The 13,714-nt window shown below is 41.5% G+C and overlaps 1 protein-coding gene across 22 annotated transcripts in view; it reads left to right on the top strand.

Annotated features, from left to right (window-relative positions):
- AOPEP (aminopeptidase O (putative)) overlaps positions 1-13,714 on the top strand; it is a 539,402-nt gene that overhangs the window by 64,005 nt on the left and 461,683 nt on the right. For all 22 annotated transcript variants that reach the window (XR_007478127.1, XR_007478131.1, XR_007478129.1 and 19 more), the window contains exon 3: positions 4,881-5,047. Coding sequence is in view for 16 of the 22 variants with exons in the window: in XM_049711495.1 (XP_049567452.1) it covers positions 4,881-5,047 (167 nt within the window). In the remaining 6 variants the exon portion in view is untranslated. The remainder of the gene's footprint in view (positions 1-4,880; positions 5,048-13,714) is intronic.

Below are 13,714 nucleotides of genomic sequence, written 5' to 3'. Positions count from 1 at the left end.
ATCTATCCCATAAGCATTTTAGCAACATGGCCGAGGTGTAAGGCTGTGCATGTTGAATAAACACAGCTGCATTTCTTTCGGTGATTACATACCCAGATAACTGCAGAGCATGTTTATAAATGCACATAGATTTTCCTCCCCTCTTGGGACACAGGGGCGGGGGGAGGGAGGGGTGGGGAATGTGTGTGTGGTAGGAGTCACCACGTAGAGAGTATGATTTTCAGGAGGGTTTAACTCCGTGAAGACCTTATGTCGACCAGTTCTCCACTTTCTGTCGGATGCCCAAAATTCCACCACTAGACCTTTATCCAGGGATTAAAGCTTTCATCCCTGTTAAAATGTAGTTACTTAACTTTAGATTGTTTTAGACATTTGCACCATGACGTATGACATGCATAAGAATATCAGATTGTGAAAGCTGAAAAAGCCATCGGTTATGAAGTCACTGGCACTCTGTTTGAGTGTGTTGAGGAGGGAGGAGTGAAGCTGCAGCTGAGAAAGAAGAAAAGGCCAAGAAGGGAGTAGACTGGGAACATGAAGGGAATCTACATTTTCAAGAAATTTTGCCTAGGATTGTTTTCCTATTTCTGAAAACATTCCAATAAGAAAGTGATTCAGTCATATCAGACAAGGGTATATTTATGGGTGTGGCTTTTAGACAGATGAATTGATCTATACTTTCAGAGTTATAGCTCTAGAGACCAAGTGGAAAGCTAGAAAGAAAACATATAGACTTTGGCAGAAAGGATGCCCCAGCCATATAAAGAGGGGAGAGAAGGAGACTTGTGGGGACAGTGGGAGGATTGGAGGTGAGAGCTTCCTGGGATCTGGCCAGGCATCTAATCCCCTTGGTGGGAGACTTCAGGCGCCAATGCAAAAAGAGCCTTCAAGAGGATGACAGGGGATCAGGACAAAACTCTAGAACAAAATATCTAGAACTAGGCTGTTTAGAGGGGGAAATAATAGAGAACTGGGGAGGAAATGATGGTGATAACGTGCTTTTTTAAATCCAGCCAATGGAAGGATTCCCTCCCCACCTCCCTATTTGTGTACGATACCCAGACTCAGATCTGCCTGCAGCCTCAGTAACTTACTACTTCATAACATCATCATTTCTAAATTTCTGAGATAGGTCTAATTTCAGACACTCAGTCCCATTGTTGGACACTATACTGTTTGGGGTTAGGAAATTGAGGTCTCTGTGTCCATACAAGTGTCCTTTGCCATATGGTGTGTAAAGCCCTTTCTATGCAAATTAAACAGGTAGGAACTCTCCTTCTCCCTTGTCCCTTCCTGTGACCTGCTTGGTACCCTTAGTTTCTTCTCTTGTTTAATAGCTTCATGATCCATCTTCTCCCTTGAGGCAGAAACCTGAGAAAATTCTGTTATCTATTGCTGCATAACAAATTACCTCAAAACTAAACAGCTTAAAAGAACAAAACTTAAACACAGTTTCTGAGAGTCAGAAATCCAGGAGCAGCTTAACTGGGTTGTTCTGGCCCAGGATCTCTTACAGTGTAGCAGTCAGCTGTCTGCCGGGGCCACAGACATCTCAAGGCTTGGCTGGAGCTGGAAGATCCTCTTCCAAACTCACGTGCAAGGTTGTTGACAGGCCTCAGATCCTCACTGACTGTGGGCTAGAGGCCTTCGTTCCTACCACGTGGGCTCCTCCATAGACTGCCTGAGTGTCCTCATGACATGGCCCCCCCTGCCCTGTCCTGAGGAAGTGATGAGACACAGAGGAAAACCCCTAAAACAAAAGTCACAGATTTTTAAATAATCTGATCTCACAAGTGACATCACTTCTGCCATAGCCATCGGTCACACAGGCCAACCTGATACAATGTGGGAGGGGGCTACACAGGGGTGTGAATATGAGGGACAGGGGTCATTGGGGTCCATCTTGAAAGTTGGTTACCTCAGAGAGGCCTTCTGTTCCTTTTCCTGCAGCAAATCATTATGTCTTTCTGATTCTTCCTCTGCAGTGTCTCTCACATATGACCTCATCTCAAATCTGATTGTTTCTTCTGGAAAGAGGTATGGAGGCTGATGGAGGAAGCCTTGGAGACCACATACCTAAGGGCACAGGTGGAATGCATAATAATATACCAGCATGACCTCCAACCCAAGCTTATCGGGAGAAGGAGAGCAAACATCTGGGCAAGCCAGTCTTTTGGGGGAGGATTTGCTCCCTGTGCAGGGAAGGGAAGACCTGTAGCACCAGAGTCACCCGAGGGAAATGAGGTGCTGCGTGCAAAGGCAAGAGAGCACAGATACTTTCAGACTTGGCCTAAGTACCCTAGGACTTAGGACCCTAATATGGGGTCAGCTTCCCCTGTGCATGAGGCAGAGAAAGTCTTAGGCGATCTCTAGGCAAGGGCCTCCCACTTCCTGTGAGCATCACAAATAGGTTTATCTCCACAAGTCTACTTAGATTGGAAGTGGATTCCTAAAGCTCATGAGCTGAGCAAAATTGTGGGGTCCATTCTGCTTCAGTGAGAAAGAAAGCCTTGATTCTCAATGGCTGCCATGGTCAGAGGAAGAGGAGTTATACCTGCCATTTGGCCAGTGGCAATATACTCCCTTTCCACTGACCATACGTTTCCTCTTGGGATCCTTCCCTAAGATGGGGCTTTTGGGAAAAAACAGGTGGAATTTTCAGAACTTGAGCTGCTAAAGCATTCCCCCACCCCCACCCCAGGCAACCACAACCAGCAGCCCCGCCTAGGAGGAGGTGGCTTTAGGCAACTTTGTCATTAGGTTCTCAAACAACCTGAAGTTGGGCAGTTAACTAAGGCTAAGTCAATTAACCAGGGATCCAAGGGGACCAGGGTGGGAGCTCATCACTCACTGAAATCGATGGGGGATTCTGGGCCTTCCATGAAAATTTGCCTTTGTTCTTGTATCTATGTTTCTGGGACATAATCATAGGTTTATGGACCAGAACAGACAATAGAAGTCACATACCTGCCCCCCATCCCCATTTTGCATATGACTCAGAGAGGTCAAGGGACTTTTCCATAGCCATTTAATGAGTTGGTAACCCAGCCAGGACTAAAGTCTTCTGAATTTCTAATCTTCTTTCTCTGCCTCATGTCAATTCTATGAGTTATCACAGCATAGACACTTCTAGGAGGTAGACTGCCTGTTTGCTCTAAGGTCCATTTTCTGCTCTTATCATGATCTCTGAATGACAAGGAACCTCATTTCTCAGGCTGCCTCGTCTTCTGGCTTCCTGTCAGGTTTGGCCAATGCGGGGCATTGATGGAACATTTGAGAGTTGGCGAGAAACAAGGTATTTCCTTCCCTCTTTCTGCTTCTTTTGGCATCTCCATCAATGACTGAGTCTCCCTGGTCCCAGCACCCATTGGACATTCCCCACTGTGACTCTGGCTTCTGTCAAATGACCCTGTAACACCCAGTAACAGTAGCTCCTCCAACCTGCAGAGTCACAGCTCCTTACCACTGTGGCTAATCTCTGAGTTGCCTCACTCTCCCGTTTGGCTTCTCAGCACTTCTATCACTTGTATGACCAATTCCCTATATTAAATTACCTCTGTTTATTAAGTCCTAGACTGGTTTCTTTTTCCTTCCTGGACCCTGACTGATGGAGTGGGGCCATCATTCTGTGTGTTCTTGCTTATTGTAAGAACACAATAAATGTTCAGTCATAACAATGTTAACTAAAAAGGAAAACCAGTTTATGCGAGAGAGGTAGTGCTCTACTCTATTATTTACTCTATAAATCAAGCTGATTAAAACTATATCAGGGCTTCCCTGGTGGGGCAGTGGTTGAGAGTCCGCCTGCCGATGCAGGGGGCGCGGGTTCGTGCCCCGGTCCGGGAGGATCCCACGTGCCGCGGAGCGGCTGGGCCCGTGAGCCATGGCCGCTGAGCCTGCGCGTCCGGAGCCTGTGCTCCGCAGCGGGAGAGGCCGCGGTGGTGAGAGGCCCGCGTACCGCAAAAAAAAAAAAAAAAAAAAAAAAAAACTATCTCATATTTGCCATAACTCCTGAAAAGCAAAAAGTAGAAACATTTTCCTAAGACATCTTCCTGAGGGTCAGTCTGTACCTTCTCCTCTGTGGTGTTAAAAGAATAGATTTCTTTGATCTCATAGATTTTTTTTTTCCATTTCTGTCTGTGACTTAATCATGGAAGGGATTGTTCTTGGTATGTGTGGGTTTGTGTTTTTTAACTGTAGCAGAATGAGCCCTAATGTGATGCCGTTGGTTTCCTACACTTGCTTTGGTAACAGCTCTGCACTTGGCCTTCCCGTCACAAGCCTGGTTGTTGTGACCTGCAGTCCTGTTGATATGCCAACCCCTGTTTTTGGCCTCCACACAAGGATTCCCACAAGGGTTCCATTTTGAGGTGGTGGTTTCCAAGATTGGGGGTATCTGTCCGCCAGCACTGCATTTGAGACCACCGGCTTGTTTGTTCTAAGTATTAATATCTCAGTGATCGCTAAACATATTTTCTTTTCCAGAATATTTTCCACAATTTTTTAAGAATGTCTCTAAAACTTTTTTCTTTCGAAGGCCTAAGGACCTAAAGGGAGGGGCAAGGTTAATGTAAACTTTAACTTGGCAGACTAGTATTTAAAACTTTATCCAAAAAAATATTTTTCCCCTTAAAAAACAAACACACAAACAAAAAACTCTCTTTACATGTTTAAGTAATTCATTTGGGAGAAATTACCACTCAGCTATTCACACAGCCCTTGGTAGTTTCAGTTCAAGATGCTCTGAAACCAGCCAGCTACAAAGTCTGAGATATTTTCTCTTTGAAAGCTCAACTTAACCTTCGCTACCACGGTGGTGAGAAAAGTGACAACTCATTTTAAAGATTCTCCCCCTTTGTTTCTTTGTCTTTCTTCTGCAGGCCATGTGTTTATACTATGGGATCGCCCATAAACAACAGGGCCCTTTTTCCATGCCAGGAGCCACCCGTTGCCATGTCAACATGGCAGGCTACGGTTCGAGCAGCTGCATCTTTTGTTGTTTTAATGAGTGGGGAAAATTCTGCCAAGCCAACACAGCTTCGGGAAGGTACTGTACATGTGTTCTGTGCTTCTTTATGTATTGCACACATGCTGGACCCAGCAACCCAACACACAGTGTTTTTCTCCACTTTAAAAGAGCTCCTTTATTAGCTGGGTTGGACTGAACATACTATAAAACATCCTGTCAGAGAACACAGCCCAGGATGGGGAGAGGCACTTGGAAGCCTAGGCATGGCATGTGGGGCTCTTCATGCCAGAGTTATCAATTCCTAGATTATTAAGGCAGTTGCTTTCAGCTGATGGTTTGTGGGCCATAAGTGGGTGCTCTTGGTTGAAGACTTTCTGGGCAGGCAAGTGTGCCATGGAAACACCATTATAGTAGAGTTATCTGTGGTTTGGTCATGGAGCCTGCACAGGGTTATTCATTATTCTGAGCGACAGTGCTCCTGTGGGCTGGCCCACTGGAGTCATCCTAGTATTGCATCTGTTCTGTACACTATTTGGCCATGAAGTTTTGTTTTGTTTTTTTAATTAATTTTATTTTTGGCTGTGTTGGGTCCTCGTTGCTGTGCGCGGGCTTTCTTTTAGTTGCAGTGAGCAGGGACCACTCTTCGTTGCAGTGTGCAGGCTTCTCATTGCGGTGGCTTCTCTTGTTGCAGAGCATGGGCTCTAGGCACAACGGCTTCAGTAGCTGTGGAGCACGGGCTCAGTAGTTGTGGCAAGCAGGCTCTAGAGTGCATGCTTCAGTAGTTGTGGCCCCCTGGCTTAGTTGCTCCGCGGCATGTGGGATCTTCCTGGACCAGGGATCAAACCCGTGTCCCCTGCACTGACAGGCGGATTCCTAACCACTGCGCCACCAGGGAAGCCCTGGCCATGAAGTTTTGAACCAAAGGTGTATAAGAAAGATGGAAGGCAAGTGCTAATGCATCATCAAGGTTTTGTCTGCGAATTTCTTGCTTATTGCAATAATTAACACTTTCAGTTGAGATCCTGGGCATGTTGATGCCAGGTAAAATTTCTGTAATTGTAATATTTCTTTATTTAAAATATGGTTTCTCCTTGGACTCTCAACCACTGTGCCACCGGGAGAGCCCCAAGTTGATAATTTTAATGTCTGCATATTTTATTGTATGAATGTATCAGATTTCACTTAACATTTCCATATTATTAGACATTTTTATTGTTTCCAAAGTTTTTTCTTATTATAAATAAAGTTGCATTAAATTCCTGGGGAGACAGTTTGTATAAAATTAAAATTATTGAGTCAAAAGTTTTGAACCTGTTTAAGGCTGGGTACATATCTCAAGTTGTTTTTCAGAAAGGTTGTACCAATTTACATATCCATCAGTAGTTTATGAAGGTCTCCTTTCCCTTGGAGTTTCACCCATCTGATAGGCAAGAGAAGGCCTCTCTTTAATTTGGATTACTTGAATTATCAATGAGGTTTCATACATCCTTATATGTTTCTTAACCGTTTTCATTTCCTGTTTGTTAATTTCCTTTGTTCATTTTTATATCGAGGTGTTAGTGAGGTTTCAAAAAGTTTGTTTTGTCTTCTAATTTGATTGGATCTTTAAAAAATAAAGATACTGGAACTTCCAGGTTAGTGAACACGTGGAGATGTGGGGAGAATTGTGTACCTGGAGAGGGCATGGAAGTTCCGTGCTCTTTCTCACGTACCTTGCCCTGTGCATCTCTTCCATCTGGCTGTTCCTGAGTTGAGTGTCCACTCGTCATCAAACCCAGCAGAAAAGTATGCAGGTCTGTTTCTTCGGGCCTTCATTTCCTGTGGAGGCTCCCGTGTCACATAAGACTTACGTTACATAAATCTGTAAGCTATTCTCCTGTTTAAAAAATATACAAAATAGGGCTTCCCTGGTGGCGCAGTGGTTGAGAGTCTGCCTGCCGATGCAGGGTACCCGGGTTCGTGCCCCGGTCCGGGAAGATCCCACATGCCGCGGAGCGGCTGGGCCCGTGAGCCATGGCCGCTGAGCCTACGCGTCCGGAGCCTGTGCTCTGCGGCGGGAGAGGCCACAACGGTGAGAGGGCCGAGTACCACAAAAAAAAAAAAAAATATATATATATATATATATATATATATATATATAAAATAAAGATATTAATCTCTTATATTTGTGAAAAGTATTTTTCTCAGTTTTTAGTATACCTTTTAATTTTATATAATATTTCTAATCTATAGGAGATTTAAAATTTTATGTAATAAAATATGTTAGGTTTCTCTTGGGAAGTCTTTCTTTGCTCTACGATTCACCTGTTTTGTTCTAATATTTTTATTTAATTTTTATTTATTTATTTATTTTTGTAATTTCACTCTTTAATCTGTTTGTAGTTTATTCTGGTCAGGGTTGTGAAATGAGGACTAAACATTTTTGTCTTCGAATAGGAAACCGGTTATCCAAGATCATTTATTGAATCTTTTCTGATTTGTGATGCCTTCTTCATAAAAAAACTAGATTTACACATGTAATAAAGTCTTCAATGAATGTTTATTTGATTCTGAAAGTCAAATCATACATTTTAAAATTTCATTTCTAAAAATAAGCCACATTTACATGGTTCATTTACAAATGAGCAAAGGACAAAAAAATTTACAATGTCTCCTTTTTACTCCTAATTCCCAACTACCCAGTAACCCTTCCCCAAGGCAACCAAGGTCACCAGTTTCCTTTGTATAGTATATTTTTTCCTCTTTTGTTGCACAAATCATAACATGCTATACACTTTTTTGTATTGTGCTTCCCTCTTTAGAATAAGTTTATCTTATAGATAATTTCGTATCTGACCATGAAGAGCTTCCTCAATATTTTTATGACTATAGAGTATTCCATAAATGGATGTTTCACAATTTAGTTAACCAATAGCTCTTGACTTCATTCTATATCAAATAAAGAATTTAATGGGCATTTACTTCTATCAACTTCCCTCACCCACATTCTCCAGTTTTAATAAATACAGTTTGGGATTTGTGACTCATACTATCTCTATATTTTGTTTTTGTATTATATCTTATTTTCTAGGAATTATAATCGTTGTTTTACATTTTCATCCAGTTTCAAATTATATTTTTATATTTGCAATAAGTATTTAGACTTTCTTTACTCTTGATCTCTTAAGTCTGAGTCATCTCCTAGTCAGCTGGGAAATGGCTTCACTATTTTTTTTTTTCCTTCCTAGAAGGATGGGTATGTGGTATATTTTCTTAGTCCTCCCATTTTTAGGTGAGCTTTTAGTTGTGTTTACTTATGAACAATCCTTGGCTAGGTATTAAATTCTTACTTCTTTTCCCTCTTAAACGACTATAAATGTTTTCATTACCGTATCTTACTTAGTATTTCAGAGGAGAAATCTCATATCATTTAAAAAAATTCTTTGAAAGTAGCCTGATTATTCTGCCTAGGCTCATAGAATTTAAAAAAATTATTTATGTAATTCAAAACTTTCTAGAATGGAGCTGGTTGTGGGTACCTTGGTTTTTAATCAACTTAATTACAGTATAATTTATGTATAATGAAATGCACACAGTTCATCTTGTTCAATGGTGTTTGACAAAAAAATGCATCTAAGTAATTAATCAGCACCCCTATGAAGATGTAGAACATTTCTATTACCCTAGAAATTCCCTTGTGCCTTTGCCATCCCTCCTTAAGTGAGTCTTCCCTAACCCCACTCCAGTCAACCACTGATCTGATTTCCATATGTATAGATTAGTTTTACCTCTCCTAAACATTCATGTAAATGGCATCATTCGTGTGTACTCTTTTGTGTCTGGCTTCTTTTGCTCAGCATGAGACTTACCCATATTGTTATGGATGTCAATAGTTTATTCTTTTTTAAAAAGTTGATGAATAGTAATCCATTATGTGAGTAAACTAGTTTGTTTATCCACTCATCTGTTGATGGACATTTGAATTTTGAGGGGGCATTACAAAAAATATTCTGTGAACATTCATGTGTAAGCCTTTTTGTGGACAAAGGTTTTAATTTCACTTGGGTAAATACCTAAGAGTGGAATTGCTGGCTCAGAGAAGTTAACTTTGTATCTGGCAAACTATTTCCAAAGTGATTCAATCATTTTATATTCCACCAGCAGTGTATGAGAGTCCAGTAGCTGAGCATCCTTGGAAACATGTGATGTTGTCAGTCCTTTTAATTTTAGCCCTCCAACTGGGGTGAAATACTATCTTGTGGTTTTAATTTGCATTTCTCTGATAACTAATGATGGTGAGCAACTTTCATGCCCTTATTGTACGTTCTTATGTCTGCCTTTGAAAAGTGCCTCTTCAAGTCATTTGCCCATTTATTTAATATGGTTTTTTTGGTTGTTTTTTTGTTAGACTGTAAGAATACTTTATATACTCTAGATGCTAGCCTTTTGCCAGATATGTGTCACAAATATATTCTCCCCGACTGTATGGCTTGCCTTTTCATTTTTTATTTACACTTTATACCACTGAGTTTCCATGGAGACATTTTATTCTTTAGTAATTCCATTATAGATTGTTATTGTAACAGCCCTTGCAATTCTTCCTTATCTTTTTTGTTACTTTGTTGTCTTTTGATCTCAATCTGTTACACTGTTTCAGCCTGTTGTCCTCTCATGGCTTTTTACCATTTTTTCATAGAAGTTATATCTTCTTGTATCATAATGGGAGTGCCAGTTTTCTAAACTTGTTTTGGTTTCTGTAGTAAATTTATTTCCAAGGCTTGTTCTTCCTCTGAGTCCTGAGAACAATGTTTTCTTTTACCTTTATCCTGCAGTATTTTTTCCTGTCATGCTCATGGCTTTCCTCTCTGGTGTTTCAACAGACAGGATGAAGTCTGAGGATTTCCCTTAGCTCCATTCACTGTCCACTTGTGTGCTGCCTGAAGTCCCCTCTCTGTTCAACAGATGAAGGGTTACTGAGGCACACAGCTCCTCTATCCAGGTTTTGGTGTCTCATGAGTTGTCTGGTGAGCTTCTCTGGGACCCACACAGCATCTTTTTTACCCTCCTTGCTTGTTTCCCTGACACGCTGAATTGATTGAGTAAATGAAACACTGCAGTCTCAAGCAGGCACTGATACCTGGACTCCTCCAGCCTCCATTTCTGGTTTACTTGTGATGATAACTACGCTTCCCAAGATGCGATGTGGCACTCCCTACCCCCACCTCACCAAGCCGACATACTTTCTCATTCATGGTTTGGTCCTGCAGTTCAGATGTCAAAGCTTGTGTTTGGCAGTGTTGCTCAGACTTGAGCATTACTTTTCTTGTCAGAGGGAAAAAACCCTCATGATTCACCAGGGTTGACTGAAGTTATTTGTATTAGAATGATATCTTTAAAACTATAAATGTATGCTTATTTACAAAAACAGGCAGTAGACTGGATTTGGCCAGGGGGCTGGATTATTGCCAAACAATTTTGTATTCCTATACTCTTACACAAATAAAACACCAAAAAAAGTTTAAATTAAATGCAGACCAAACCATTAAATCAATGAAATTCAAATGGACAACTTCAGTTTATTGTAAAAGATTATTATTTTCCTGAAATGAAGCTGCCCCTTACAATATGAATGTGGTGCTGACAGCTCCACGAAGGTTCTCTTGAGGTCGTTGTGCCTGTTCTACCCTGAGCCACATGATGATCTTATTCTCCACCACTTTTCTTCCATATGCTGTAAAGCTTTTGCTTACAAATCATGCCGTGATGTCATTTAGCCTTTACTCACCAAAAGCATCATTCTTATGTTCTTTTCTCATAATCTCTCAATAATTAAAGCAGTGCTACATGTCCCTGTGCAATCATATACACTGCTGCAGATGTGAACTCTGAAATTGTTTGTCAGGACTCATTTGTATCTGGATAATCCAGCCCTTTGGCCAAATCCAGTCTACTGCCTGTTTTTGTAGATAAAGTTTTATCGAAATACAACCATTGTCTATGGCTGATTTGGTGCTGCAATGGCAGAGTTAAACAGTTGCAACAAAGACTGCATAGCCTACAAAGGCTAAAATATTTACTAACTAACCCTTTACAGAAAAAAAGTCTTCTGATCCTTTCAACATCTGTCTGTTTACCTATCTATTTGAAGATTACCATCAAAAATTAAAACAAGAATTAACTTTAACATTTTCATGGAAAATGTTCATACCTCCAACAGTGTATCTGTGGATTTTTTTCTCCGAATTTCCAATTCAGGGCATAGTTATAATAAAGTAGATAATAATTGGGATTTGCTTATATACAACTTTATATGATACCATAGAGCAGACTTTACCAATTCAAACTGAGAGAGGAGAGAGCTACACCAGCAGAAAGAACTTTATGCTAATACTGCACGCCTCCTGCAGCCCACAGCTGGGGTTTATCAGAATACAGTCAGGCAAGAGTATTAACAACGCTCTTTGCCAGGCCCAAAATGGCTGTTCTGAGGATGGAGTAATATCTCCAAATGTGTCTGCACTCCTTAGAGAAAAAGGGTATGTGGATACAAGATGCTACTACTTCCTTTCCAAGTCATGTTTTCTAGACTGGTAGATTGGTCTCATAGGACCTCCACTCTGTTGTGCACGATGCCCTTTAAAACGAAGAGCTATCATTGAAAACATGAGCAGCAAAACCCAACCCGCAAGTCACAGTTTCCATCACAGTGACACGTCAACCTGATTAGTACATTTGCCAGGCACCAGCTGATTTCCCGAAAGAAGAAAAGCACCTGGGAGCAGCATAATGTAATGAGGCAGATAATAGCGACAGAAATGATAACAACCCTTGGGCAGGGGATGGAAATCAGACGATGGACCTCCGAGTTCTCACTACATGAGGGAAATCATTCCTCCTGGCTATTTTTTTTTTTTTTTTACGCGGGCCTCTCACTGTCGTGGCCTCTCCCGTTGCGGAGCACAGGCTCCGGACGCGCAGGCTCAGCGGCCATGGCTCACGGGCCCAGCCGCTCCACGGCACGTGGGATCCTCCCGGACCGGGGCACGAACCCGCATCCCCTGCATCGGCAGGCGGACTCTCAACCACTGCGACACCAGGGAAGACCCCTCCTGCCTGTTTTTAAGAAGAAGGCTAATGGTTTAGACGGTAGTGTGATGACCATCATAAGAATCTTAGTAGCTGAGAAATCACTATCCTTTTTCTCAATAAGGCTTAGTCAAGGCCATAGATTTAGATTGACTTATTTAGCTCCTTTATTATATAACTTCCCCAGCATCATGTCATTTGGGCAGACCGAAATGTTAGCCTGTGTGTTATTGTCAGCCTATATTCCCTGCCAAAATGTAGCTAAACTCTTAAGCACAGAGACCCAATGTCCAGTACAGTGTTTTGTATATAACAGGTGCTCAATACCTATTTGTTGAATAAATGTGTTCTCTGTAATCAGACAGAAGTAATAGGTTCATGGAAGAAGCATTTAAAATCACTACTGATAGTAACAAAAGTGATTTCAGGGTCATTCCTTTAGTTTTGCTTCTGATTAGAGTTTATGCCTTTTCTCCAGTCTCAGTATATTTTGAAAGGAAAAAATTGGTGTAGTACATGCTTATTTCCCGCAATTTGGTAATTTTGTGGTTGTTGTTTAATTTTGTTTTATTTTCACAGAGTCTAATTTAGTGTCTACTTCCTAGAAAATTAAAACATTCCACTTATGTTTTTCATGGGAAGCCTCAAGTAAATGAACAAGACTGACTAATTTAAGCTCCTTCCAAATATAGGAGAAAAAGCATATGAACAAGTGAAAGGTGTTAAAAACTATTTGTGCCTTTGCTTAGGATCTGATTTCATTTTTCTATGCAAAAGTAGGAGACTGTAGACATTACCTCATCCTGAGCAAAATGCTACTCTCTGGCCTGCCCAACTGACCAGCTCCCTGACGTTCTCTCTCTTGATTTCGTGTGGGAAATTCCAGGGAAAAGCCAAGATTTCAGGGTTCGGACCCTCCTGTGTGCAATTGAAAGCCAACTTTTCTTTCCTCTTGATGGCTCAAAATGAGCAATACTACTATTTAGACTGCTTCCACAGTATGAGACCAGGAATTACGTATAAGGAAATGGTAAATTAAAAGACATTAGGAATGGTTATGATTAAGTGTTTTCACAAAGAGAGAATGCAAAGTAGAGAGAGCTCCTTGTTTCTTGAACTGAGGAAACTTTATACTGGGCTAGTATACATACATGTGTTTCAAGGGGTAGGAGTACAGAGTGAATGCATCTTTTCTCTTTAGAAAGCTACTGTTGATTGAAGACTGTGTTCTGCTCTGTTACATCCCTCATAAGGTCTCACATAATGCCTTGCACTTTCTAAATCTTTGTCAGTTCATTCTTTTGTTTGTGATTTGCTTTTTGTCTAGTTCTTGCTTGCCCTCCTAGAGTTGCACTTACCATATTTGGCAAACGGGGAAGTCATCGTGCTTTCTTTTGGGTAGTGATGATTCCGGCAGGCGTGTGTATACGCATTCTTGTTGCTATGGATTTTTTTTTTTGGCTGTGTTGGGTCTTCGCTGCTGTGTATGGGCTTTCTCTAGTTGCGGCGAGCGGGGGCTACTCTTCGTTGCAGTGCGCGGGCTTCTCATTGCGGTGGCTTCTTATTGCGGAGTACGTGCGGGCTCTAGGCGTGCAGGCTTCAGTAGTTGCGGCATGCGGGCTCAGTAGTTGTGACTCACGGGCTCTAGAGCACAGGCTCAGTAGTTGTGGTGCACGGGCT

This window comes from Orcinus orca, chromosome 6, assembly GCF_937001465.1.
Source record: "Orcinus orca chromosome 6, mOrcOrc1.1, whole genome shotgun sequence".
NCBI classification, from domain to species: domain Eukaryota; kingdom Metazoa; phylum Chordata; class Mammalia; order Artiodactyla; family Delphinidae; genus Orcinus; species Orcinus orca.
Note: the sequence above shows the minus strand (reverse complement) of the source record. Positions and strands in the feature narration are given on the sequence as shown.